At 50.3% G+C, this 25,865-nt stretch overlaps 2 protein-coding genes across 5 annotated transcripts; one reads left to right on the forward strand and one right to left on the reverse strand.

The window, feature by feature from the left end:
* The first annotated feature begins 431 nt into the window (after nt 1-431).
* CUEDC2 (CUE domain containing 2) lies at nt 432-19,944 on the forward strand. Of its 4 annotated transcripts, none has more exons than XM_048857469.2 (9): nt 432-719; nt 5,851-6,038; nt 11,839-11,930; nt 13,084-13,227; nt 13,743-13,804; nt 15,313-15,446; nt 16,728-16,901; nt 17,303-17,364; nt 18,848-19,466. In XM_048857469.2, the coding sequence occupies exons 3-9, from the start codon at nt 11,857-11,859 to the stop codon at nt 19,176-19,178; spliced, it is 981 nt and encodes a 326-aa protein (XP_048713426.1). In that variant the 5' UTR covers nt 432-719; nt 5,851-6,038; nt 11,839-11,856; the 3' UTR covers nt 19,179-19,466. The 4 variants fall into 4 exon arrangements, with proteins under 4 accessions (XP_048713426.1, XP_048713425.1, XP_048713428.1 ...); XM_048857471.2 differs by lacking the exon at nt 5,851-6,038 and having other exon boundaries at nt 444-719; nt 18,848-18,908; nt 19,373-19,944; XM_048857468.2 differs by lacking the exon at nt 5,851-6,038 and having other exon boundaries at nt 18,848-19,465.
* Nucleotides 17,944-25,097, reverse strand: FBXL15 (F-box and leucine rich repeat protein 15). The gene is made up of 4 exons (XM_048857472.2): nt 24,976-25,097; nt 23,621-23,780; nt 21,850-22,352; nt 17,944-21,449 (listed from the first exon to the last, which is right to left on the reverse strand). Exons 1-4 carry the CDS (start codon nt 25,008-25,010, stop codon nt 21,260-21,262), a joined length of 888 nt encoding a protein of 295 aa, XP_048713429.1. The 5' UTR covers nt 25,011-25,097; the 3' UTR covers nt 17,944-21,259.
* Nucleotides 25,098-25,865: the final 768 nt, after the last annotated feature.

Raw genomic sequence — 25,865 nt, forward strand, 5'->3', positions numbered from 1 at the left:
CCAGCCCTGAGCCCCCTCCTGCACCCAAAGTTGCACACAGAGGCCGCACCACACACCCAAAGCCCCTGCCCCAGCCCTTAGCCCCCTCCCACACACAAATTCCCCTCTGGAGCCCACACCCCCTGCTGCACCCTAACCCCCTGCCCCAGCCCCGAGCCCCCTCCTGCACTCCAAACCCCGCATCCCCAGCCCCACTCCGGAGCCCTCACCCCCTCCCAACCTCCTGCCCCAGCCCGGAGCCCCGTCCCGCACCCCAAACCTCTCACTCCAGCCCGCATCCCAACCCCCTGCCCATGCCCAGTGAAAGTGAGTGGGGGTGGGGGAGGGGGAGGAAGGGGGCCTTGGGGAAGGGGCGGGGCAAGGGCGTTCGGTTTTGTGCCAGTAGAAAGCTGGCAACCCTCGGGGGACTGCGGGGGCACAGGTGGTGGGAGGAGCACTGGGGCGCGTGGCAGGGGTGGCCCCATTGGCTCCAGGCCAAGCAGCGACAGGGGACAGCCAGGCGCCCTAGCTCGACTGTACAAAGCCTCTGCAGCCGGCTTGGAAAGTCCCTCGTGCCCACAATAAAGATGGCGGCGCAGGAGCCCGACTGGGCGGGAGCTGCTCTAGCCTCCCGCTCCCAACTCTATGGCGGAGGGAGTCAGCTGTTGCTTTCAACCTGACTGCGCGGGACCTGGCCCGGAGGCAGCGCGAGGCCGCGGCGGGGACGCGCAGGAGGCCAGGTGACGCCCCTCCCCCGCCCGCCTGTCTGTGGCCGCGTTCCCCAGCCGCCTGCGTCTGTCCGGCTGGGCTCCCGGGGGGCGGCGGGAGCGCGTCCGTGTGTCTGTCCACAGGGGCCCCTGAGTGCGGGAGGTGGCGGGGTCCCTGGGTGCAGCTTGGGGGGCCGGCCCTTGTGCCCCAGCCACCCGCGTGCAATGAGCGCCCGCCCAGAGCCACCCACGGGCGCCGGGGGCTGCAGGGAGTGGCGGGGGCAGCAGAAGCGCCGTGTCCGAGTGCCTTCCTTGGACCCGGCAGCCAGGCCGGAGCGCCCGGGTCAGACCGCGTGTCAGACGCCCACAGACACGTGTGGAATGGCCAGGCCCTAGCGCCATCCACGGGGTGCGGGATTCGCCCGTGGGGCCGCACTGGCATAGCTGACGGCATCCGCGCGGTACCTTTCTCTGCAGATCAAAGGTGTACTGAGACCAAGGCCACATCTAAGCAGCCTCTGATTTTGGGTGCCTTCGTTTTTTGGGTTGCCCAACTTGATGCACCTTTGCCCGACTTCTAGAAATGCTGAGAGTTCAGCCAAAGTCATTAGGAACTGTGGAGCTGTGACTGCTGAGCCGGGCCCTTCTGAAAATCAGCCTTAAAGTGTCTAAATTTAGACATCTAAAAATGGCAGCATTCAGGATAGGGGTTGCTTGCTGAAAACCTGTCCCCCTCCTGACCTAGCAAGGGCAATGTAGCAAGTCAGTGGCAGAGCCAGAAACACAGCCCAGTCCTGACTCTGACCACTAAAATGCTGCCTGCATCCCCAAGACTCCTTGATGTGGTTCTATCTCCATGGTTCCCAATTCCCCTTGGTGGGGATTGTGTACACATGCAGCTGCAGAGGTTCCCATAACATCACACCAGTCTGCCAAGCCCTGAGAGAACTGTATAGCCCTGCTTGCTTTTGTGTGTGGTTTTATTTGACAGCTGTCACATGACATTTACAAAAAAAATATACCCGACTATAATAAAAATCAAATGTGCCTTTGTCTTCAATCCTCTTCCATGTTTGTTTTGTTTTTTTTTCTTTTGCTGGTGATAGCTTGGGTTTCTTGGTAATGGATCTGGGAAGACGTGTGTGAGATGGGGGAGTTAAACTCTAGATTTTTGTATTTTAGTTTGACTTCCAGACACTTAATAATAGTGGGATTGTGATATTCGAAGTCTCCTGACTTACAATCATACAACTATCTAGAGTTCTTGTTCATGTTCCTGGCCTCTTGGCTAACATACTATAAAAGCAAATGGGACAGGGGGTCTTGAAAAGTGACACAGCTGTAGCAAATTCATTACAAAAGTTATGATTAGTTTAACTTTAGGTACAATATTTGCTTTTTTCTAGACCCAGTTTGTTTTTGTAGCACCCAGATGTATGGAGATAGCTGCTATTTAAAAAAAGAAAAGGAGTACTAGTGGCACCTTAGAGACTAACCAATTTATGAGCTACAGCTCACGAAAGCTTATGCTCAAATAAATTGGATAGTCTCTAAGGTGCCACTAGTACTCCTTTTCTTTTTGCGAATACAGATTAATACGGCTGCTACTCTGAAACCTGCTATTTAAACAACTTACTTTTTAAAACAGCATTAAATGAGGAAATAAGGTAATCCATGTTGTGTGTCACGCTGAGATGACAACATTTAACACTTATTAGCACTTGTTCAAAGTGTTTTATAAACATTAGCTAATCCTCATAACTCCTTGTGAGGTAGGTAACTGAACATTATCCCGATGTTACACAAGGGGAAACTGAATCAAAGAGATTAAATGACTTTCCCAAGGTCACACAGCCAGTCTGTGTCAGAACTGGGATTACAGCTCAGGACTGTTTTTAACAATCAACCTATTATTCGGGTGGTTTAATACTTTGCTTTTGAGGCCCATGCTGAAAATGCAAAGGTGCTGTGATGGCACAGTTCAGCCTCCATCCTCTGGTGTCTTACTGCTTTAATAAGACACACAAGTAATGTTTCATAGCTATAGCTGGGACCACAGCTCCTTTTGCTGGTTAGGAATAGGATTTTGCTGTATTTATTATACACTCAAGGTCCTGTCCAGTCCTCCAATTCTATGGTTTTTCAAGCAAACACCACAGAAATGTAGAATTTGAGAAATGTTGCCACAAAATTCCAAGGCTACTACGCCTATTAACATATTCAGCTTAATATTTTACATTTATATAGTACCTTTCATCCTGAAGGATATTGTAGAGTCCTTTGCAATAGAGAAGAAAAATCATAATTAATATAAAGGAAATTCTTTTAGACTACTACATAGATTCCTTGTCTCTTGCTCCTAAACTACACATTCTGTGCTTCCCACACTAGGTCTTCCTAATTCTTGGCTTGGGCTAAACAGTCCTAGAATGAACTGCTGACTATACAACAGGTACCAAAAGGCCTTACAAAGCCTAGCTGTGATCCTGTAGTCCTTACTCAGGCAAAACTTCCATTCATGTAAATGTGAGCTTTAGGGCTGCAAGATAGGGCTCTGTATACATACAGACTACTGAAGTGCAGCCATCTCTGGAGAGGAGAGTTGCAGCTATCCAATGCACAGCATGCTGTGTGACAATAGGAGGGAAGGGAAAATTCTGGCCATTGACAAATGTACTGTGTGTTGTATTAATTAGAAGTATCAGGCTGGAGGGTATTGGGTTGTTGATAGAAGCCTGATTTTACTGTTGCAACACTATACAGTTAATTGTGTTACGTGTACAAGAACCCTGACCGGCTCTCCCATAGCAACCACACCATAAAAGTCCTTCAGACGCTTGTTATGCACAGAACAACAAAAACCAAAGCATAATCATTAAAATACTGGAACTCTAAATATCCTGGAGGCTATTCATTGTGGAAAGTTTTCTTTTAAGTTTAACAAAGTGTTTCAGAGAGTAAATTGTTTGTTAGAGAGAGTCTGTTGCTTGTATTGAAAGTTCCGGGGGGGGAGGAGAACAGTGTGAGTCGTTTTGCTGTTGGATTGTAGCTAGGGAGCTGTTGTTGAAAAATGTTCCTTTTTTCGTTTTGGTTGGTTAGGTTTTGGGAGGAGTTGTTTGTTTTAAGACAGGCAATGCACAAGAAGGGGGGAAAAAAGAACAATAAAGGAAAATATAGCTGCTGTCTCTAATGCCTGTTGTTGTTCCATTGAAGGGCAGCTTTTGCCCTTTAGTTTCAGCAAGACTCCAGCCCAGTGTGTAGGGCTCATCACAGCATCTATCCTTACAAAAAATGCTGGAGGATCTTTAATGTTCATGTAGAGCAGACAAGGCTTGTTTGGGTTTGTTTTTTTTTTTTTTTTAAGGTCTCATCTGAAAGATCCACAGGCTGTAAAGTGCATGGGACTCAGTGTATCAACTACAGCAGGACAAAAGATAAGAAGCTTCCACTGGGATTTGATCCTATGTTTCCAGAGCAGAGATATTTGAAAGATGAAGCTTAAATAATTTATACAATTGTAGATGTGCCATCTTTAGCTCTCTAGTTAATATAAAGGGCTCTAGCTTTGGCATGGATCTCTGCACCAGCAGGAAAAAAAAGGTGTGTTGTATGTGAGAGAACATTTTTGTCCTGCCTGTAAGTGAAATTCTTGTAGTCCAGCAACAGACTCATGGGCCTGCTACCCCTAAAGTAACCGGTACTAAGAGAAACTGGAAAAAAATCAGAATTTGGGGATAATTCCACCTCCAGATTGTGTGTGTTAGTCAAGAAGTTTCCAGGATAAAATGAAACTAGATATTTCCATTAGTACTGTACCATGATAATCACACCATAACTATAGGAGAGTGTTTTCTGGAGCTCCATTGCAAAGACCCAACATGTAGGTCATGTAAGGGGGAGGGAAAACTCCTTCTGTTCATGTAGGTACAGCAGAGAACGGATGTGGGTAGCACTGACCATGACAGTTTATGGGTACGTCTATACAGGAAAAGCTGTGCATGAGTGAGCTTGAATCCAGCTGGTGTGGGTAACGATAGCAATGGAGACCATGCAGTACGGGCTTATCTGTGCCGGGCCTGCACTACCTGTGTTGGAGCCCACGCTGTGCTGTCTTTCACTGCTATTGTTACCCATGCTAGCTGGATTCAGGCTAGCTCAGGTAGGCTAGCCTGTGCACAGCTACTGCTTTGTAGATAAACCCTGAGATATTTAGGATGGTGTAATAACCTATTGAACCATAGCATCAAGAACACAGTGAGCAAAGGTATTTGATAGAGAAAGGAATAGATTTTCAAGTAGTCCCTTCACACCTTTTTCTAAATGACACCACTTTTCTCTCAGCCCAGTTTGAGAAGTAGCTCTGACCAAATGAGTTTTGTGGAAACCAAATAAGCCGTCCATCCAATATGGCAACTTGAACCCATCCTGCCAGGATACCTGTATTCAGATGGTAAGCTCCCCTGAGCACACTGTTAGCGCTTAAATAGGTTGGGTTTTATTTTATAAGACCCTCCAAAAGATGACAAGGAATTCCAGTGGCCTGAGATCTTCAGCTCTGACAGTGTAAAACTATAAGGTTGTAACCACAGCAAGGGGATGACACAATCACTTCTTCTAAAAGAACCAATCAAGGCAGAATGACAGCAATGCCATTTCTTGGCTATGCATGAAAGAAGAGCTATGTTTTTGGATAGGAAGCTAGGAAGAGTTCTCAGGCCCATTTTATAATGGTGAAAAATAATTAAGGAGTTCTGCATAGAGAGCTGAGCCAGCTAACACCCACCAAAGAGGTGGTTATGTTAAAATCCACACTGCAGTTGAGGCTGGAGGCTTGAAAGAATGATAGCATCATTTCAGTACAATTGTGTTTGCGCCCTGGGGAAAATTATTTCCCCTGCCTTTAGGGGATTATAAACTGCATTATAAAACTCATCCCCTGCAAAACTCTACTTAAAAGATGAGATCTGGTAACAGAGCCCGCAGTTAATCCTCTCACGTCATAAATAGAAGAAGGTACGGCACCAAAGACCTTTCTGCTGTCCTGAGGTAAGGCATTCTGAAACTTCGATAACACAAAACAAAATTTGCAAGGATTAGTTTGATCTTGAAGAATCAGTTTCCAAATATTTTTCCATGGATTTTTATTTAGTTTTCTCTATTTCAGGAGAATAACTACAAACTAAATCTGATAGGCAGCAGAGCCTTCAGACTTCACAATCATTCCAGATGAATGTGCCATGTGAAAGGGAAGGACAGGTCTGAGATACAAGGTCCTGTTTCACTGGAAGAGAAATTCTGGATGGTCTGTGTACCTTAGAAGGAGGTGTGTCTCAGAGGCAGGTGCCTGGGTTGGTAGGTGTGCTTGTCCTCTTTCATTTTTCTGAGGGCTCAATGCTTGTGGTCTTACAGCCTTTAAATTAAAAACACATCTTTGCAGTTTGAATATAATGGCTTGGCTTTGTAATGAATAGGTTTATCTAAATATGGCTCTTGTTGATGGATATGGTAAAATACTATCCTGTTGACATGTCATTCTGAGACTTATAATTAAGAGACTAAGCCAATTGGCCCTCTCCCGCCCATACATAATATTCTGAAACCAGATGTTTTTCTGTCCACTAAATGGGGCGTGGGAGCCTGTGGAACCCACATACTTTCGTCATCTCCCTATTTGCTGATAAAATAACTGATGGAGCATTGTCTCTTCTGATCACACGAGCTAGGACTGCTCTGCTCTTGACATTGCATCTGAGGATAGTGTAATGAATCCACTGAGCTATAACAGGTCAGCAGAGGGCAGTGTGATGAATCTGCTAAGGGAGAATCTGCTGCTGGCCTTCTAGTTCTAGAGTGGCGAATGCTGGATCAGCCAGTAAGGGAAGGTTCCAGCAGCTGGGAGGATGGTTGGAGATGTGGGGGAATAGTCACTAAGGCAGCAGCCGAGGGCGACCAAACTGGGGTTCCTGGAATTGCTTGTGCACAGTTTAAGAATAACCAGACTCATGTAGATAAGAACATGCACATATAAACACACCCATCACACTATGCCTGACTCTGTAACCCCCATTTCTCTCCAGCAACGGAAACTAGCCTCCTGCAAGGCCGCTGAAATCACACGCTGCTCATCCGAGAGGCAGCCTTATCCTATGATGCCCCTCTCCAGAGGGGTTTCATAGAGAGAATGCTAGTTACATAGAGCGAATCGACTAGTTTATCGGCCTTCAACTAATAAGAAGCTGAGATGACCTCCAAACTTCAAAAGGCAGAATCCCATAAGGCCGTTGCTTTGACTAGATTAATCTGTTGAGTTTACTAAAGTAGTGATTTCCAGACTCCTGTGAGTTGGAAAAGAATGGACTCCAATGCTGGAGCAGCTAGTCCTACTGGGCCCAGGCATCTGGCAGTGGTGGAGACCTAGCCATGGAGCTAACTCAGTTACTGAAGTTGTCAGGCCTGTCATTTAAAAACCATCTTGCTATGAGGATGATCCAAGAACTAATGCTTCCTTGCAAATTTCTTTGATGTCTTCTGCTGAGATGGATGCTCTGCATTCAGTTTGGGATCTGCTAATGACCTGGGAGTCAGGAGACCTGGGTTCTGGTTCCCAGTTCTGCCAGACATCATGAATGAACTTGGTCGAGTCACTTTACTACTTGATGACTCGGCTTCCCCATCTGTAAAATGATAATGACTACCATCACAGGGAAGTTGAGGCCTAACCAATGTCTGCGCATTGAAAGGTGTAGAAAAAGGAGTATTTTGTTAGTTGGTCTGAGCTGCAATACTCCAAAAACCAATGTCTTTGATTGAGAAAAGGGTGGCTGGATTTTTGTTTGTTTGTTTTGGAGGGTACACTAAATAATAATCACCAGTATTTTATTGTGTGAGCAAAGAAGACTGCCTTTGCCAATTTAGTCTGCCTGGACAGGGACTAAATCTGGATCATGTCCTGCCATAATGCTGGCACCACAATCAGCACATCATAGGCTACCTGCTCTTGGTGAGTAGATATCCCAAGGAAGAAGAGCCTTCAAAGAAAGGTGATGTCTGGCTGGGAAGAGAATGGGAAATGTGCATTGCTCCTTAACAGCGTGGCCCATTGAGGATGGGGTTAAGCAATATGGAGGCGATAGAGCCTGGTTCAGACATCCCAGAAGACTGCCTCACATTCTGTGGTGGTGGTGGCAGTAATGGGGTGGGGGTCCTTTGTCACTAACTGATATCAAAGAACACGGGGAGTTCATAGCATATAGTGTTATAAAAAGTCTCCTCTGTAGTTCCAGGAACTAAGGGAGCTCATCAATTGAGACGTTCTTCACTTCTGTTTGCCATTTTCCTCTGTGGCAGGGAAGTTGAGGGCTATGGAGGACTCATTGAAAAGCACCCAGATTATCCAAACTCTGCCCATCCCCCGTTTGGCATGGAATGTCTCATGAATTTATCACAAAAGGGTTTCCTTTCTTCAGAGGCCTGTTAAAGGTGGCTTTCTCTGAGAACGAAATCTTAAATCTGGAGGTAAAAATGAAGTTTGGGGAGATGCTAAAATAGTCATTCTGAGAAAGCTGAGGACTCTATGCACATTGACTGAAGCGTCTTTCTAATGTCTGTCTGTCTACCTACCATAAACGTTGGAAATTCCCTTTGTTTGGAAACCAACCTGGGTAATTCTGTGGGACAAAATCATTACAAACCAACATCTTCTCCGGAATTGTCAAAGGTTTGGGAAAGGGATTGTAAATGATCAGTTAGTAGTTGGTCTGAGCTGCAATACTCCAGTTGCTGATTTATTTATCCTTCTCTTCCTTTCCTCCCAGTCTGATGCTCCCCTGCAAGTGCTGTTGATTAAGGAGACAAGTGACTTTGCCAGTTCTATTGATCAGAATAAATTACTAGCAACTAATTTATGGACCTCGCAGAAGTGCCTTTGATGTGGTGGGCTGTGCTCTATTGTTCAGTAAATTGGGTTGTCAGAAAAAGTTATTGTTATGGTTATTGTTACATTTTATTGTTACAGTTCTCTCCCATAGCAGCATTGGCCAGCCTCACAGAAATGATGAAAATCTCTTCTCCTACCAGCAGAATGTCATGATGGGTCTGAGTAAGAGGGTGATGAACTCTCTCCCTACCAGTAGTGACTGTAAAAAGGACATCCCCAGTGCTCTATATTTATTGGCCATCCAGGCTTTCTGTAAAGGCTAATGACCTTTCTTGGACTTGCAAGCTCAGGGAATTTGCTAGTGACCAGCGATTGCAGGTTGGGCTTGGCATCTGCAGAACTGCTGCTTAGTACAGTCTCCCCAACAATGAGATTCTGAAGTCAGAATTTTGCTAGTAAATGGGTTGATGATGCTTGAGGCAGAAGAGAATCTAGCTTGCTCTTCAGTGGATATAAGCTGCAAGGTTGAGGATGGCAAACTGATTTTTGCCAGTCAACTAAGAAGATATGATTCATTTAAAAAAAAAAAACACATGGGCAGCAAAGAGGTGTTTGTTTATGGTCAGCTTCCACACTGGAAGGATATGACATTTGCAGAAGCAAGAAAATTACTAGCAAAGAGTCCTCCTAAGCCGAAATGGAAAAGCCGTGCAACAAATAGACACACATAGGGGTGGCATGTGGCTAGGCCTTCATGTTGGAGAGCCCTTATTAGGATACTTCCTTGCTTTTGTTTTATTGCAATGCTATGAAATGAAAATGTTTGTGTTGCGATTACTGTAAAGAAGCCTTTTTGGTTAATAATAATAATACATTTGTCTTGCTGGAGATGTCTTCCTTCTTCTGTTGTTTTTTGCAGGTATGTTATTTATCTAGGTTCCCTTTTTGATGCCCCTCACTGTGAGCTTTTGAGCACCTCCAAAGAAGAATGATGTCAATGATACCTCATTATTACTTACCTATGGGAAAGAGTCAGGGAGGGGAGGGGTCTTTTAACTATTAAATTTAGAAAAATGGGAATACTGGCAGAAGGCTAGAGTTGCAGAAGAGCTTGGGAGAACAAGTGGGTTTGGTCTTTAGCTCTTAAGAAATTGAGATTAGTGGTGGTTCTTATTCCAGCTGATAGTGAGTAGTGTAGCCTGGGTCCAGCTGCTGTGAAGTTCTGTCCACCAGGAGGAGTGTAGACGTTCTTCCCTGCATCCCACAACCCATTTAGTTTAAGAAAGAGAAGGATATGGAGTGACTGGATCACAGTCTGTAAGTACACCGGACCCTCACTAGAATGCAGGATTTGGGATCCATGTGCGGGGACCGCGTTAAAATTAATTGCAATTAAAGTAATTAAATTTGGGATCCATGGCCGCGACCGTGTTCCATGCAAATTCGCATTATATAGACGCGCGTTCTAGCAAGGGTCCGCTGTACCTAAGTGGGGAACAAAAATTTGATAAGAGAGGGCTTTTCAATCTAGCAGCCAAAGGTCGAACATGATCCAATGCTGGAAGTTGAAGCTAGACAAATTCAGATTGGAAAGAAGGTGTAAATTTTTAACAGTGAGGGTAATTAGCCCTTGGAATAACTTCCCATGGTCATGGTGAATTCTCCATCACTGACCACTTTTAAATCAAGGTTTGGTGTTTATCTAAAAGATCTGCTCTAGTTTAGGGTAGCGCTCTGGCCTGTGCTATGCAGGAGGGCAGGCTAAATGATCACAGTGGTCTTGGAGTCTATGAATCTCTCCCATTTGCCAGAGTTGTTTACTCTGCTCCCTGCTCCGCTGAGCACAGAATGCTGCTGTGATCGGTTCTAAACCCTGGCATAATCAACAGAGTACCTGCGCTGGTGCAGGGGGTTCTGTGTCTGGAGATAAATTCCAGATGGCTCTTGCAGAATACACAGGAGCCCTGCTGTTCTCTGGCCAAGGGATGGGGGCGGGCTCCAAAACTGTATTCACACATGAAAACAAAGCTTATAACCTGGCTGGAAGTGTGGTTCCCCACAGGGGCCCTGGAACCCAGTGTTGAGCACAATCGGGTAGCTGTTTGTATCTGGTTAGCTCTGGTAAAGTCCTCTCTTAGGAGATGTGTGCAGCCTTGATTCCCATCGGAGCTGGTGCTCAGCACCTCACAGGATTGCTCTCCTAGAGGCCTGTGCTGCCTAATTTAGGGTTTGGTCCTGCTCCCAATGAAGGGAGGTTCGCCACTGATGCGTGCTGGAAGTGTGATCATGCCTGTAGATTGTAAGCTCTTTGGGGTCATGCCCACGTCGCTCACTAGGAATCGTGATCCGTCCTCAAGTAGGCGTCTGTGTCTGTGTATGTAACTCAGCCCTGCAGTGAGAGGTTCCTTGCTGTGCCGTCAGCTGACATGTACCTCAAGAGGGAAGTTATGAGTGAGACAGCCCGTGGGATAGCGTCTTTCCAGCGGGTTCAGACTGGACTCTGCTGCTAGCAGAGAGAGAGTGGGTGGACAGTGCAGTCCTGCCCTTGCTTGCGTGGGAGGTCTGTGATCCTTAGAACGCCCCTGCTCAGTTACTGTTATCAAATGTTCCCATTGTGGTCACATTCACCTACAGAACAGCTCCTTCAAAAAGCACAACAATGGGCTCCTGTTTGTGCAGGATTCTGCTGGCGCTGCCCTGCCTGACTGGGAGACCTTTGATATTTTGGCTGGCAGACTGGTTGGCTGTGCCCTGCCTGGTATTCCCTTGTGAAAGCCGCGATAGGCTGCCCTTTCACTGAAAGGCACTATCCTGTCTCCCACCCATTTACAAAGCCAGGCATCACTGAAAACACTGTTAGCTGGAAGATCCGTCTTCACCCTCAGTGAGCAAGCAACACCTGAAGCCTTCCTTCATTGGAGTCCATCCTGCCATCTGATTCCGCAACTCTGCAGCTTGACACGTGTTAGGATTTCTAGCTGTACTACACCTGCTGAGTGAGGGAGCTTTACTCTGCACTTGTGAAAGCCTTTGACACCAGTAGCAGAGAGAAGCTGTGAAACACAAGAGTGGTCTGACTGTGTTGGACTGATATCTCTGGTGGCTCCTCATACTGCAGGTAACTCCTACGACAGTTCCCCAGGCCAATATGCCGGACCGGTGGAGTTCATGAATTGTTCTGATTGCATGAGCCTACATGGAGGTGTTGTGAATGTGAATGCTTTGGTCTCATTTTTGCTTCTGAAATTATATGTTTTTTTTCCCCCCCACTTAAAGAAACCCATTTAAAGAGACATGGATCTTGAAAGAATCATTCGAGACTCTCTGACATGCTTCATCCAGTCCCACATCCCTGATGCTGATCTCAGGTATGTTCCAGCTCGTCTTTTGAATTTGGACTTTCTATTAGTTGCCCCTTTTATTAAACTCCAGGTCTGATATTCTAACCTGCATTTATTGTATTCTGCTGCCCCTCAATCCAGATCTCAGGGACGCATGTAATTTGTCCAAAGTCTGCTAGAGCCCTCGCGCCATCTGTAACTTGGCTACACTCGAAACTTCAAAGCGCTGCTGCGGGAGCGCTTTGAAGAGCGAGTGTGGTCACGCACCAGCACAGGGGGAGAGCTCTCCCAGCGTTCCTGGTACTCCACCTCCACGAGGGGATTAGCTTAGAGCACTGGGAGCATGGCTCCCAGCACTGGGGCACTGTTTACACTGGCACTTTACAGCACTGTAACTTGCTGCGCTCCGGGGGGTGTTTTTTCACACCCCTGAGCAAGAAAGTTGCGGCGCTGTAAAGTGCCAGTGTAGCCATAGCCTAATAGTGTTACCATTTAGTAGCTTCCAGTGAAACTAAGGAATAAGGTTATTAATGTCTTATGCAACAACACAGATCTAGCTAGCTCCTATCATCTTAAAGGCACCCCGAAGTGCTTTTCAAACAGCAGACTGATATACCAGTACACAGTTCATATTAACAAGAACTTTGCCCACTAATGAAATGCAGCCATCTCTAGGTTGGAATGCAGTGGCTGTTTTGCGGTAAGTGGCAGCCGTATGCAGGCTTAGGACAGAAAGTGAAGAAGAGTACTACATCCAGTAGATTGTTAACCTGAAATTCTATCTACAGAGTACAATTACCCTTGGAATCTGCCCAGAATACCAGAATTAACATTGTCACAAGTGCTCAGGACCTTGCTCAGACATTGTAACTCCAACAGTACTGTCCTCCCTCCCCCAGCAGTGTACTGGGGTATTACTTTAGTGCTGACTGGGAAGGAAAACGGTCACAAATTAAACTGCACAAGTCATTTTCTGCAGCACCTCAGATTATCCCTGAAAATCTGCCCTACAACTATTGACCAGGTCCTATGTGCCTTCATTTGTGAGATTTGATCCAATCACAGCACAGGAAGCTGGCCAAGTGGGTCCTGTGACTGCAGCTGCACTACGTGGAAGGGCACTAGGGGGGTGAGTACCTGTTAGCTCAACTCCCTAAGCTTGCATTCTCCTTGTCTCCAGCGGGATGGATGAAGTCTTCTTCTCCTACATCGCTAGTGTCCTGGAAGAACTAGGCTCACCAGAGTCGTCCGAGGAGAACTTTGATATGGACACGTTTGTGGAAATGATGGAGGCGTATATCCCTGGCTTTGCAGAAATCAACAGGTGTGTGCCTCTAATCATCTAGGACATACATGCCACGCTTCAAGAACTGGGTCTAAGTGTCTTAGTACCACAGAGCTCAGTTGTTGCATCAAGCAGCTCAGTGCTTTGGTTTAAGGATCTTCTGGTCCCAAAACCATGCAGTCGTGTACGGGGTCTTGCCTTTACTTGGGTACATGATGACGAATAGCAGTACAGATTGCAAGCCGGCCCCAGGTCTTCTGAGATCCCAGTTTGTTGTACTGGATTTACTATGGCACTAGCCTGCTGCATACACTGGCTTTACAGGGTCCATCTTTCTAGATCGGTGGCTCAGCAATATGGTTGTTTTGCATAGACTGAGTTGCATGTGCTCAGTGTAGAATTCCAGCTGTCTGCTGTTAGTGACTCTCTCAACTTCTGCCAAGTGTGTGGGGGACGTTATACAGTGATTTCAGGGCGGGGGACTTATTGGTACCTAGATCAGCAGGAGAAGCTTGTGCTCCCTATGCCATTCACACTGCGACTGTCTCTTGCAGCGGGAACATTTGTGAAATGATGTTTGCCCTCTCAGAAAGGCTCAGTGAAGCTCGCAACAAAGGTAAGTTGCACGGTGGACGCTCAGGCATGCAGAGATGAATCAAGGATGTGGTTTTAGTCTTAAGTTTCTCTGAGGGATGGGGAGCATCACAGAACAATGCATGATCTTGCCATTTAAGCTGGGATATTTAGGAGAGTCTCACAGGGACTCTGAATCGCTTGACTTCTAACCAGATTAAGTCAGTCTTGACAGGAGCATGTGGGAGGGCTGGTAGGTTGGAATGCGCTTGTTTGTGGCTGAACTAGAGGCATTTGGGGGGGAAACCCACTTGAACACATCCCTGGGGTTGCTGGTGATCCCAACCACATATAAAGTGAATGCAGAGTAAGGGGAAGGTCTCTCTACAGGACTATTGCTCCTGAGGTATCTAGAGGGGTCTTGTGTATAGTTTGGAAATGGGATTGGACAGACCAGGTCAAATCCGCCTTCCAAAGCCAGTAAGTTGGGGATTTCTCTCTGCATTCCTGTTAGCAGCATGGCTCAAGGGTTGCAAACCCAGACAGTCTCTTGTACATGATACTTAGCCTGAGAGAGTCAGTTGGATTCTCTGTCATTGGCGTCTGTAAATTGAGATGGGATGCCTTTCTAAAGGAACTGCTCTAACCCACCCAGGAGTTAGTGGCTGGCTGCAGGAATTGCTGGATGAGGGGTGAGACCCATCGCGGCAGAGGGGCCAGATTTTGTACAACCGAAGCCTCACTGGCATCTTTTCTGGAGCCAAAAGGCCCCACATAATAGAGCAGACTGCCCCGCCCTTATCATGCCTACTGGGGAGCAGCCTACTGATAGTGTAACAATAATACATAGCATGGCTGCAGCACCCTTCAAGCTACAATCTCAAGGTGCCTCACATGCGCGGGGAAGCATCATCCCCACTTTACAGATGGGGAAACTGAGGCATATACCCTCTAAATGACTTCCTCTTATTACACACAGGGAGTCTGTGTTAGAGCTGGGAGAAAAGAAGCCAGGGATCCTGATTCTCAATCTGGTACATTAACCATCTTCCACACACATACCCCCAGTACAATGCTGGCTTCATCAAAGCAGCCTGACCACATTGCACACTGGGCCTCACACCATGCAGGAGCCTTGCCTATATGTAAATTAATTCCCAGACAACAACTGAGAGTATGTACCGGTCACTTAATAAAACACTCTACAGGGATGGTGTAATTTATCCCAACCCCAGCAATACAAACCCCAGAAATTCATTTAAAAGATCAAGGTGTCAGATAAAAGAAATCCAAACATATTAAGGTCTGGAAACACACAGTTAAGGCACCCAAACAACCTTAACTCTGCCCCACTACAGGCTGTATGAACAAGGTGGCAGCCATACCTGATTGGCAGTAGTAGGAGAGCATTGGCTGGAAACCAATCATGGAGAAAGGAATTAGTGCTGGCATGCAGCACAGTAGCAACCTTGTCCTTCCCATAACGAAAGCTATAGGTAGCTGTAACCTTTACAGGGTTGCTCACAAATAAATATGCACTGTGTCTTTAAGGAAAGGTTTGCCAAAAGGCTGCAGAGAGTGCGAGCAGTGCCCCTGCTGAAGAGCTGAACCACAGCGATGAGCAGGGGGCAGGAGCTTCTGATGAGGGGAGGCTGCATATACCAGCAGAGGGAGCCATGGCTCAGGTACTGGGTTGTTGCCATAGAGAACTAGACACAGGACAGAGTTGCATGCCACAGGTTACCATACAGGGCTGGACATAATCTGGCTCTGTAGGTGTCTATGTGGTGCGGGTGGCCGGAAGCAATATTATCTCAAGATGTGACCTCAGCTTGTGTGATATGATGAGCAGGGTCTTGTCAGTACTGGGAGGGGAAACCTTCCAGGAAAACTCAAAGGTTGCCAGAAGTGGTGTGGGCAACTCCACAGCTCGTGCTCTTCCCTCTGAATCAGCACTGAACCAGTCCTGCAGTTGGGGGACACTGTGCTACTTTCTGGACGGGAGGTAGCAGAGCATCTGCCTGCTTGTAATTAAAGATCCCACGGGACTTTTCACAAAAGCCAAATATCGACTCTGACTGCTAAATTCTGCATCCCTAAATCCCCTCCCAAGTTTTAATTTCTTACATTCTCCATTTCCTGTTCTAAACCATTGTACAGCTTCCCCTTTCCACCTGACAGGTGGCTGCATTTCAGTGGTGGGTGCCGTGGTTCCTGAAGAAAGAGTTTGCAGAACTTGTTCCTAATGTTTGTACAGTGCTGGATCATCCTCCGTCCCCTCTGTGCAATTCAGGGACAAGCCAGCGTTTACTCTCCAGGGCCCATCAGCTATGCTCCAGCTGTAGAAGAGCATTGCTCAGTTGGTATTCCCACTGTGAGCACTTCCCTGCACACCTGGTCCCATCCCTGCTCTTTCCCCCTGCACTGAGGCAAGAACATGCATACTGATGCCCTTGTCTTGCTCGGTGATTGTCACCATTTACCACTTGCTTTATAGAAACTGTCGTTACTGCACTTCAGCGTCTCTGCTGCCATAGTAGCATGCTGTGCTTAAACCCCTCCCCGCCCCCATTTGCTGCGACACCACACGGTGGGAGTGCCAGTTGTCAGGGCTACAGGTAAATGGCCCAGTTCCCAGAATCTCTCGGGGGGTGGATGTGCAGCATCACAGTAGGCAAATGAGCCGACACCCAGAAGACCTACCTTGGGGGACTGCTAATCTGCTGGCAAGAAGTAGGCCAATAGTATCCAGACTCCTTGCTGCTGTGTGTGAGGGCAGAGCCTCCAAAGAGCTAAGCCTATAACTAGCTCCCCAGCTTCAGGGATGAGGTTTGCACCTGCCCGTGTGAGGAGATTTGGTTCTGCGGAAAAATATCTGGCTTACCGGAAACCAATTTTCCTGGCCGAAAGTGCCTAGCCCTTTGCTGCCCTCCAGAGTCAGCCCAGGTCTGTCTTACCCTGACCAGGGAGCAGAAGGTGACCCGAAGGATGGGGTGGAGCTGCTCCTGGAGATGTTCCCAGCCTGCACCCTCAGCCAGGCTCAGAAGGCACTAACCATGGCACTGGGAAATCTGGACGAGGCGGTGCAATTACTGGTGGAGGAGAAGGTGGAACCTGGCCCAGGGGGTGCTAACGTGAAGGTATTGTGGCCCTGGCAGCAGCACCGGGGGGGACTGGAGGAACCGGTGTCCACAAATACAGCAGGGCATCACACCAAGATGAAACATAGTTCATTACCTCTGAAAGTGGCTGTGGGGATCTTCCATGTCCCCATAGCAAATGGAAGAGGCCAGCAGGTCCTCACCCTGTGAGCAGAGCAGTGAGATCCCACTGAGCTGGCTCCTTCCCCAGGGATTCCAGGTACAGGCTGTCCAGCCTGCTGGGCTGCTATGAGAGAGGTTGTGCCCCATGCATTCTCCCCTAACGCTGACTGGCCAGCATCCGGGGTAGCTTCTCCACACGGGGACTAGCTAACAGGATGGAACTGGACAGCTGATGACTTTGTAGCTCACGCACATCCTTTCCTACTCTCTAATCCCAGGAGACAGCAAGGCCCTGCCGAGTGCCCAAACAAGACGACCTCAAACAATTTATCTTACAGAAGTAAGTACCAAGCAGCGAGGATCTGCTCATGTCCTTGTTAGTGGCAAGAACGGGCTCTGATGAGGGGCTTGGGGAAATAGTCACAAATGGAACTTGCCCACCCAGGCTACCCTGCCAAAGTGACCTATCCGAGAGCTTTGGTGTGTGCCACTCTGCAGTTGGGCCATTGGTAAGGGGAGGATCCTGGCATGCCTGGGCCATGGCTAATCTCAAAATGCAGGTCCAGTCAGAGAAGGGATGTGAACTCTGCTCGGGGTTTCCCTCTTGATTCTTACAACCACGTCTGGCTCAGACGAGCCTAAAGCCACTATCTGTAAGTGCTGAAGCTGCAGCCTGCACCTGCCCAGCTGGGATCTGCCCCTCCAGACTGGTTCTTTCTGCTTCCCTGTGTCACCGCCAGTGATAAGTGACAGCTGGAATTCAGCTGTCGGGTGTGAGCAAGGCAGAACGGAACCCAGCTCACTCTCCCAGAGTAGTGCTGTCTCCCAAGGGCTAACCTAGCTCCAGCTGATCTGACACAGGCTTGCTGTGAGCGCGAGGGAGCAGCTGTGTTGAGTAAAAAGGTGCCATTTAGTCACATATGCTAACCTCACTTTAATGGTGGCTTTGCCAAGGTCCTTACAACACAACTCAAGCACAGTGAGCGAGAGCAGTCTTCTAGCTGGAAATACACAGGAGCAGCTATCCTAGCTCAGGGACAAAAGACCAAGGCTGGCTGTGCTGTCACATAGTTGTATTGGCTCTAGAGTGGCAAAAGGGAGTAAAGAACTCATCAGTGCAGTGAGCACGTACCTGTGCATCAGTCAAACATGGAGCGAGGGGACACTTTACCCCTCAAACAAAACCCTTTAGCAAAGGGCATGAAGTTTTGAAGGGAAGTCATCTCTGAAATGAGAGATGCAGCCACTTCAGCACTGTGCTACCAGGAACCCACCGCTGTGCATCTCAGTTGAGTCCTTCAGCTGCGTGGTGCTCAGAACACATCGTAGATGCTGCCTGCCCACAGAGATTGGAAAGTAGCAAACCTGCTTCCTAAAATAGACCAGAACTTGCCTCTTCCACCTCCGAGCAACTCTTGACAGGGCAAAGATTATGGCCCCAGATCCTCCAAGGTATTTAGGTGCCTAACTGCCATTTAGGAGCTAGGCACTTAAATATCTTGGAGGATCTGGGCCTATTTGAGCAAACCATGTAGCCAGGCTGCCTTCAGGTACACTTCATATGGCCTGGGACGTCGCTTCAGGGTCCTTTAGCTGGCTGTGCAGATCCCACCCATTGAAAGGATAGCACCTCTGATGCTGTAGTACCTCCTCCCTCCCACTGTTAGTCCTGGGCTCATCCCCGGTGTTCCAGCTGGAAGTGGAGTGCAGCCGGTGTTGAGGTCACACTGAAAATGGGGCGGGGGATAAGGAAATGGGATGTGAGTAGCCCATGATAGTGTTGTGTGTGTTGCAGCTTTCACTAATCCCTGACTGTGTTTCAGATACATGATGGTGGACAGCGAGGAGGACCAGAAAACACACAGGCCGGTGCCGCCAAAGGAGGTGAGGAGAGCCACGGTCGGTATGGCTATGAGAGTCTTTGGCTATAGCAGGGTCCAACTACAGGTTGGCAGCAGGGTGAATCTGCCACAGTTAAAGCCCCATTCACAGAGCCTTTGGCTGGAAGGAAGGGGGAACTGGTCCAGCCAAGAGAGGTGTAAGACTGGCAGCAGGAGCTGTCACTGTTTACCACTTCAGCCTAATGCTGTGCTTCCCCACGGGGGTGTATGTATACCCCCATGGCTTCATCTTGCTTTCCTACCAGTTATTTAACCAAGACTCACGCAGTGTTCTCCAGCTGCTGAGATCAGCTAGTCCTGCTCTTAAAGAACGTGTGAAACACCGAACCTAATGCTTTCAGTTGATGCTAATTCCACCTGCCCCGAAGACACACCCAAGCCTGCCCTGCAGATGCACCCAGGGCTCCCATCACTTTCCACTTCACATCAATTTCACTTCCTTCCTAGGCTCCCAAGAAACTGATCCGCTACATTGACAACCAGGTGGTGAGTACAAAGGGAGAAAGGTACAAAGACATTAAGAAGCCAGAGAGCGAGGAGATGAAGAGAACTTACATCAGCCTCAAGCCAGCCAAGAAATACAAATTCCACTGACGGACATTCCCTCCAAGGCATCTTCCTCTGTCTTGCTGGCTGAGGCATGGAGGGACAGACCAGGGAAGCAGGAAGGATGAGAGGGGCCTTCTATACTCCTCGGACTGGAACTAACCTACCACTAGGAGCCAGCATGCTGCTGTCAGCCTCTAATTATAGCATGATGTCCCAGAGAAGCCTGTTCAGCAACGCTGTTTGTGTAACCTTCCAAACTGTCCCTCCGCAGCCAGGAGCCAGCCGTCACTATGGCAAATTTGACTAACACAGCTGATGTGTGTCCTGGACCTCTCTGCCATTCCTTGCATGGGGATTTTTTATAGCTAATGTGTGGCTAGTGCAGTTCACAGCTGTCTTTTTAAATGTGTGTGCAATGGTGTTTCTGTTGATCGTGACTGTTAGTAAAGATGGCGTGAATTAGTGTGGAATTCAGCCAGAGTACATTTGCTCCTGGGAAGGGTCGCGCACCTGCAGCCCCTCACGGTTGGTTGGAGGCTTAAGCTGCATCTTTCTGTCTCTGCCGCACCCCCGCCCGAGGCATGAGATGGTGCCTGTAGACTGGCTACCTGCAGCTCCTTCAGCGTGTTGAATGCACAGTGATTGTGAGGGCTTAGGTTAGAAACTAGGCCTGGTATTGTGAGCTCCCCACATCTCTGCCAGCACACTTCCTGATGGCTCTGCAGCAGCCCGATAGGGCCAGCAGCTGAGGACACCCCTCCAGAGCCCTGCTATTTCAGGGCTGGAACCTGAGTGGCAGCCACCAGCCCTGTGATGAGCAGGGGACACAGCCCAGGATGAAGGCTTGCTACACTTCTGACCAAACTCTGATGTGAACTGAGTTCCCCAGCAGTAAGTGGTATCTGCCCCCTGCTGTACAGAACCCACAGGGGCCTTGCTCTTCTCCCTGCCCTAGCACTTGGGAATCAGGCCCCCCGCACTCCAGGGCTAGTGTCGCTTTCTCCTCCAGCCCACGCTTGGAGCTAGGGCTGTGATTCCCAGCTCTCATCGAGCCAGGTGCTAAAAGCAGCAGCGTAGCTCCAGTAGCACACGCAGCAAGGGGTGGTACAGGCTAGCTGCCCTGGGTACGAAGCTGCCCAGACCCACAGCTGCCTGGTCCGGGTGACTAGCCTGTGCCACTGCTGTTGGGAGATGGCCCGCCGGTTTCTGACAAGGTCGTTCCAGTGCACTGTAGCTATCACTGAGACTCCCTCCCCCCCAGCTCAGCAAGCCCTGTCCTGGCTGGGGGGAGAGCTCAGCACTTCCCCTTCGATAGGGCAGAGGTGGTCTGGTTTATTCAACAGTTCTGCAGCCAGTCCACGGCCATAGTCCCTGCACAGCATCTTGTTCTCTGTAAAGCCGATGCCCAGCATGCTGGACTTAGAGATTTTAAATATTGCTTAAATAATATATCCTGTTTACCAGCTGACCTGGCCCAGCCAGGGTGTGTTCAGCACCACGGCGTTGCTGAGAGCGCCTCTCACTTTTCACACCACTGCAAAGTGCTGCCGCTCCCCCCAGGAGGCAATGCGGGAGCCCTGTTACAAACACAGCCGTGGCTAAAGAGCACCAAGGTGGCGGGGGGTAGAGGGAGGTCAGAGAGCCCTATCAGGACCAGCCACACTGATGGGACTGACTGCTCCCTCTGAGTGTCTCAGCAGCAATTTCTTACAGCACCCTCCAGGAGGCAGAGGCCAGCTGGGCGCTCTCTCCCGCCTCAGCAGCAGCAGCAGCCGTCCCCCTCCTCTAGATCTGAAGGTTAATGAAGGGGGCAAATCCAACCCCATCCTGCAGGAGAACGAGGGCCCTCTGCAGCGGCAGCTCCACATCCAGCTCCACCCCACGGCCACGGAGGATGCTCAGGCTGGACTCGGCCACCTTATGACAGTGTTTCACCTTCAGCGAGCGCAGCTTGGTGCAGTACTCGGCCAGGACCCTGCCAAGAGAGAGCGCAGGCTGGAGGCAACAGTTCCTGCTCCCAGCACCCTCCTGCACTGTTACTGGAAGGTGACACACCGTACCCATGGGAGGAGGGCCTTGCCTGGGCATAGAGCACACGCAGGAGATGGTAATCTGGTGATCAGCTCAATCCTGATCCCTCTCCATGGCATCCCAGAGAGCTTACTGTAGCCAAGCCCCCATCCGTTACATCTAGTATCTACGCTGTCCTCCAGTGCCTGCCAGCAGCCTCCCCAGCAGCCCAGAGCTGCCACTGCACCCAGCACCACAGAAGCGAGCAAGGAAGAGACCCAGCCTCCCTTCTTTCTCTCTGATCTCCCCCCGCCCCCCCCACGGAGGGCCCCCATCCTGCATGCACAGTTAAACAAACTTGGTACCTAATGGACTCATTCTTGACCCGCAGACACCCGGTGAGGTCCAGGTGCTCCAGCTCAGGGCAGCACTTGGCAATCTCCTCCACCGCCGTGTCACCCACGTTGGCATTGACAGCCAGAGAGAGGGACTTCAGCCTGCTGCACTTCTGCGCCAGGTAGCAGATGGCTTCGTCCTTCAGCTGGCGACAGGCCGTCAGGTCCAGGGACTCCAGTCCCTTGCAGTGGTCAGCCAGGCTGCGCAGAGAGAGGCTGTCCACCCACTCGCAGTGAGCCAGGGAGAGACTGCGCACATGGGGGCAGCTCAGTGAGATGGCCACCAGGGCATGCCGGCTCAACTGCAGGCAGCTGCTCAGCTGGATCTGCTGCAGGTGGTGGTTCTGGCCAATCACAGGAAGCAGCTCCTTGTCAGTCAGCCAATCAGAGCAGTTCTGGAGCGCCAGCTGTTGCAGAACTTCGTTGTCTTTCAGAAGGTTACAGAAAGCAGTTTTGGGGAGGTGAGGACCAACCTGCATTGGGAGAACAGAGAACAAGACCTCCAGTGTATCAACACTGCTCTGGCTCTTAGATTCTCTCCCTCACTAGTCTCTTCCTTGCACCAGAGACATCAAAGAGCGAAGAGCCAGAGGAGACTTGGTAGGTCACCAAATCCACCCCCTCACCAGGGCTGCAGCACTTCCTGCAGCTTCTTCTCCACTTCAGTGGCCCAAGGGATGGGGCTCCCACAGCTTCCCTTGGAGACCATTCCACCGTACGAGAATTCTTGCCATCAAGAAGTTATTCCAGCTGTTCAATCCAAGGTTACCTCCTCTTAATGCCATTGAATTGCTTCTGTTTCTAAATCCCTACCTCTCCACATTCTCCAGCTGTAAATACTTGCAGACAGGCCTGCCCTCTTAGTCAGTGCTAGGGCAAGTAATGCCCATTTTGCTCTTTTTTAAAATTTTCCCAGCCAGTCACTCCTTCCATCTAATCTCTCCTAAGCTATGCAAGTCCTCATGTGAACACACGTCTTTTGAACAACTGCGGCTCAAGTGAATTTAGCCGCAGTTGGTAACAAACTGAATTTAACTAAATCCACTTGAACCACTGCTATTCCATAATAAATGTATTCACTCAGACTTGCACTAAAATAACTTCCCAGGTTCGATTTGTAACTGGTTTAACATACACCTCTTACTATTTCTGTGCTGATTTGTGTGTAGACCAGCTCTTCACTGAGGCCCAACTTACAGTCTCCTGTGTTTCCTACTCATCATCCCTGCAGCCCCCCCATACCACCTTCCCAGTAGGGCTGGGAGAATGCTTGACTTGGTGAGTTCCAGCCCCTAAGGCTGGACACACCTGCGCACATCATATTCCCATCCCCCCGCCTCAAGGAGCCAGACCCATCTAGACACATCATATTCCACACACACACAGCTGTATGCATCATTCCCACCTGCCTCCAAACCTGGGCAAAACAGAGAGTCTGTCCCATTCCCAGCCTAGCGCCTCTCTGCTCCCCCCTGCTGGTGCTTGGATAGGGCCATGGGAAGGGCTTCTGGTTTCATCATTCCTGTCAGCCTAATGGCCTATTATTAACAAATCTGTGCGCTGCTGAGACTTGAATCATTCCTGTCAGCCCCTGAAAGCATGGGGGCCGGGGATGTTAACCAGAGCAAATATTCTGACTGTGATTTGCCTTCCTCCCTCCTACCTAGCCTGACTTTCCTATTGTAGGTTCTTCCCACACGTAACAGCTCTCCCCAGCGCCAAGTGCAGAACTCTCCCATACCTGGCTAGAGTCAAAGCAGCGCATGTTGGCCAGGTACAGCTGGATGAGAGTCTGGAATGGCTTGCTGACCCTCTGCAGGCTCAGGAGCTGTCGCAGAGGCAGATGGCAGAGGATGTGTGGCACCAGGATGTCCTCCCAGGGCAGGTCCAGGAGGTGGCCCCTGAAGGAAAAGCAAAGGCAAGTAAACCCTGGAGCCAGTTAGACCCTGTTTCTCATAAAAGCCCAAACTGCTTCACGACAGTGACTGGGCAGCAGCCAACCAGCATATCCAGAAAACAAGCTGCCAGAAGGAGAAACTAGTTGCTAGAGGGCTGCTTTTAGCAGACTCCCAGCTCGGGGCTGGATTTGCTCTCTTGTGAAGCTTCCCAGAGGATCTCAGATGTGCTCCCACTCCAGTCAAGCCCTCCATCCTTCAGGCTGTCAAAAAGGCCTCCCGATTCCCAGCTGCTGGACAGGCAATCTCTCAACAGTGAGGACAGTAAGTTGCAGCGTGAGGCCAACTGCATCCAGCCAGTCTGTTTAGCTCCTATTCTGTCGCACACCCGATCCTTCCAATGGGTCTAACAAGACGGTGGGTCTGCAGGGGAGGCAGCCAGTGTTACATGTAAATGGAGGGGGAGGGGCTGTCATGCAGGTCCCGGCACTGCTGCGGCAGAACAGAGCCCAGCACCCTCTGATGAGGCACGGAGGGCACAAGAAACACATTGTACAGCAGAAACAGCCTCCCGGGGGGGGAGGGGGGGCACATTTTCTGCTTCAAGTTCTGTCCATTTTTCTAAAGGGATGTTAAAATGCGGAGCGGTAACTAGATTCCCATGCTGTAAAAGGCAGAGCCAGAGCAACTGCCTCAGCATGGCTGTCAGGCGGCTACCCTTGCGAGGGCCTCTCTACAACCCAATTCCAGCAGCGGCGAAGGTAGCTGGGGCGTCCCTTCCACCCAGAGCCGGACAACGCGCACTCCCCAGTCCGGCCGCGTCAGCAGCGCCTACACCGCTGCCCCCTCATCGCTGAGCCTTCAACCCAGGGAAAGCCACAGGGAGCGCGTCACCTGCAGAGGGAACCGAGCTGGCTGGGCGCCTGCTGTGGCGGGGGTGGGTGATGGAGCAGGGCGCCGCCCGTGGCTGGGGCACCCGCAGCACCTGTAAGGCAAGACCCCCTGCCCGCCCCGCCCCGCCCCGCCGCCGCCGCCGCGAGGGGGTCCGGGCCAGGGCAGGCGGGCGGGTCCCGCGCAGAGAGCGAGCCGGCAGCACTGCGCGGGCTCCCATGCAAGGGCGAAAGCGCCACGGCAGGGGCCGCTCTGGCCCGAGACACCTGCTGTCTCCAGGGGCACCAGCCGGGGACGCTGCCGCCGGTACCTGGGGCAGGGCCGAGTCTCCCCTGGCGGCTCCATGGGGCTCTGGTCCCGTCTTCGCCAGCCGGCCGGCTCGCTTACCCCGCCCCCAGCGATGACGTGTCAGTGGCGCCGGGCGCCTGCTAAGCGTGTCATCCACGGGCAGGCCGCTCAGCGGGGCGGAAATGCGGGTGCCCCCTCCCACAGACCAACTCAATCGAGCGCTACAGCGTCGACCGTCCGTCCCTGTAGCGTGTTCTGTCCGGCTGGACCCGCCGACCCGGAGAAAACGATCCGGTCTTGGGCGGGCGCGGGTCCAGCCCCGGGGGCAGCGGGGACTGAATCCGCCCCTTTTCCAAGGCCTGCCTGTCTGGAGGCGGATCAGCCGGGGCTGAGCCCGGTCCACAGGGCTTGGGGGCAGACTGTTTGTGCCTCGGCCCGTGGGGCTAGTGCAGCCTGCCTGTGGCTGTGATCCTGGCCAGCCTCCCTAGCAAAGTGGGGTCCAGGCGTTGGAGGGAAGACCACGAGAGAGATCACGTGCTGCAGGGAGCCCTGGGGGGCGCTCTCCCCGCCGAGCAGCCTGGCTGGGCAGCAGCGGAGGTGGACCCTCTCCAGGGGTGGCCATACTGGGGGTCATGGGAGCAGCTGGGGGTTCCTGTTGTATTATGAGATATTTTTTATTACTGAACATTTATACTCAGCAGCACCCAGAGGCCAACCAGCATGAGCCCCAGTGCTGGGTGCTGTACAAATGTTATCCTGTCCGCACTCTGGGTTGGGCCCTAGCAGGGCGTATCGGACGTGGAACCTCTGGATCTTAAAGCATGAGTCTCCACTGTGTGGTGCGAAAAGCCCAGCTCTGTTTGCCAAGGCAGTAGCAGACTCATCACCTGTCTGTGGCTGTCACCGCGAGAG

This window comes from Caretta caretta, chromosome 7, assembly GCF_965140235.1.
Source record: "Caretta caretta isolate rCarCar2 chromosome 7, rCarCar1.hap1, whole genome shotgun sequence".
Lineage (NCBI taxonomy): Eukaryota > Metazoa > Chordata > Testudines > Cheloniidae > Caretta > Caretta caretta.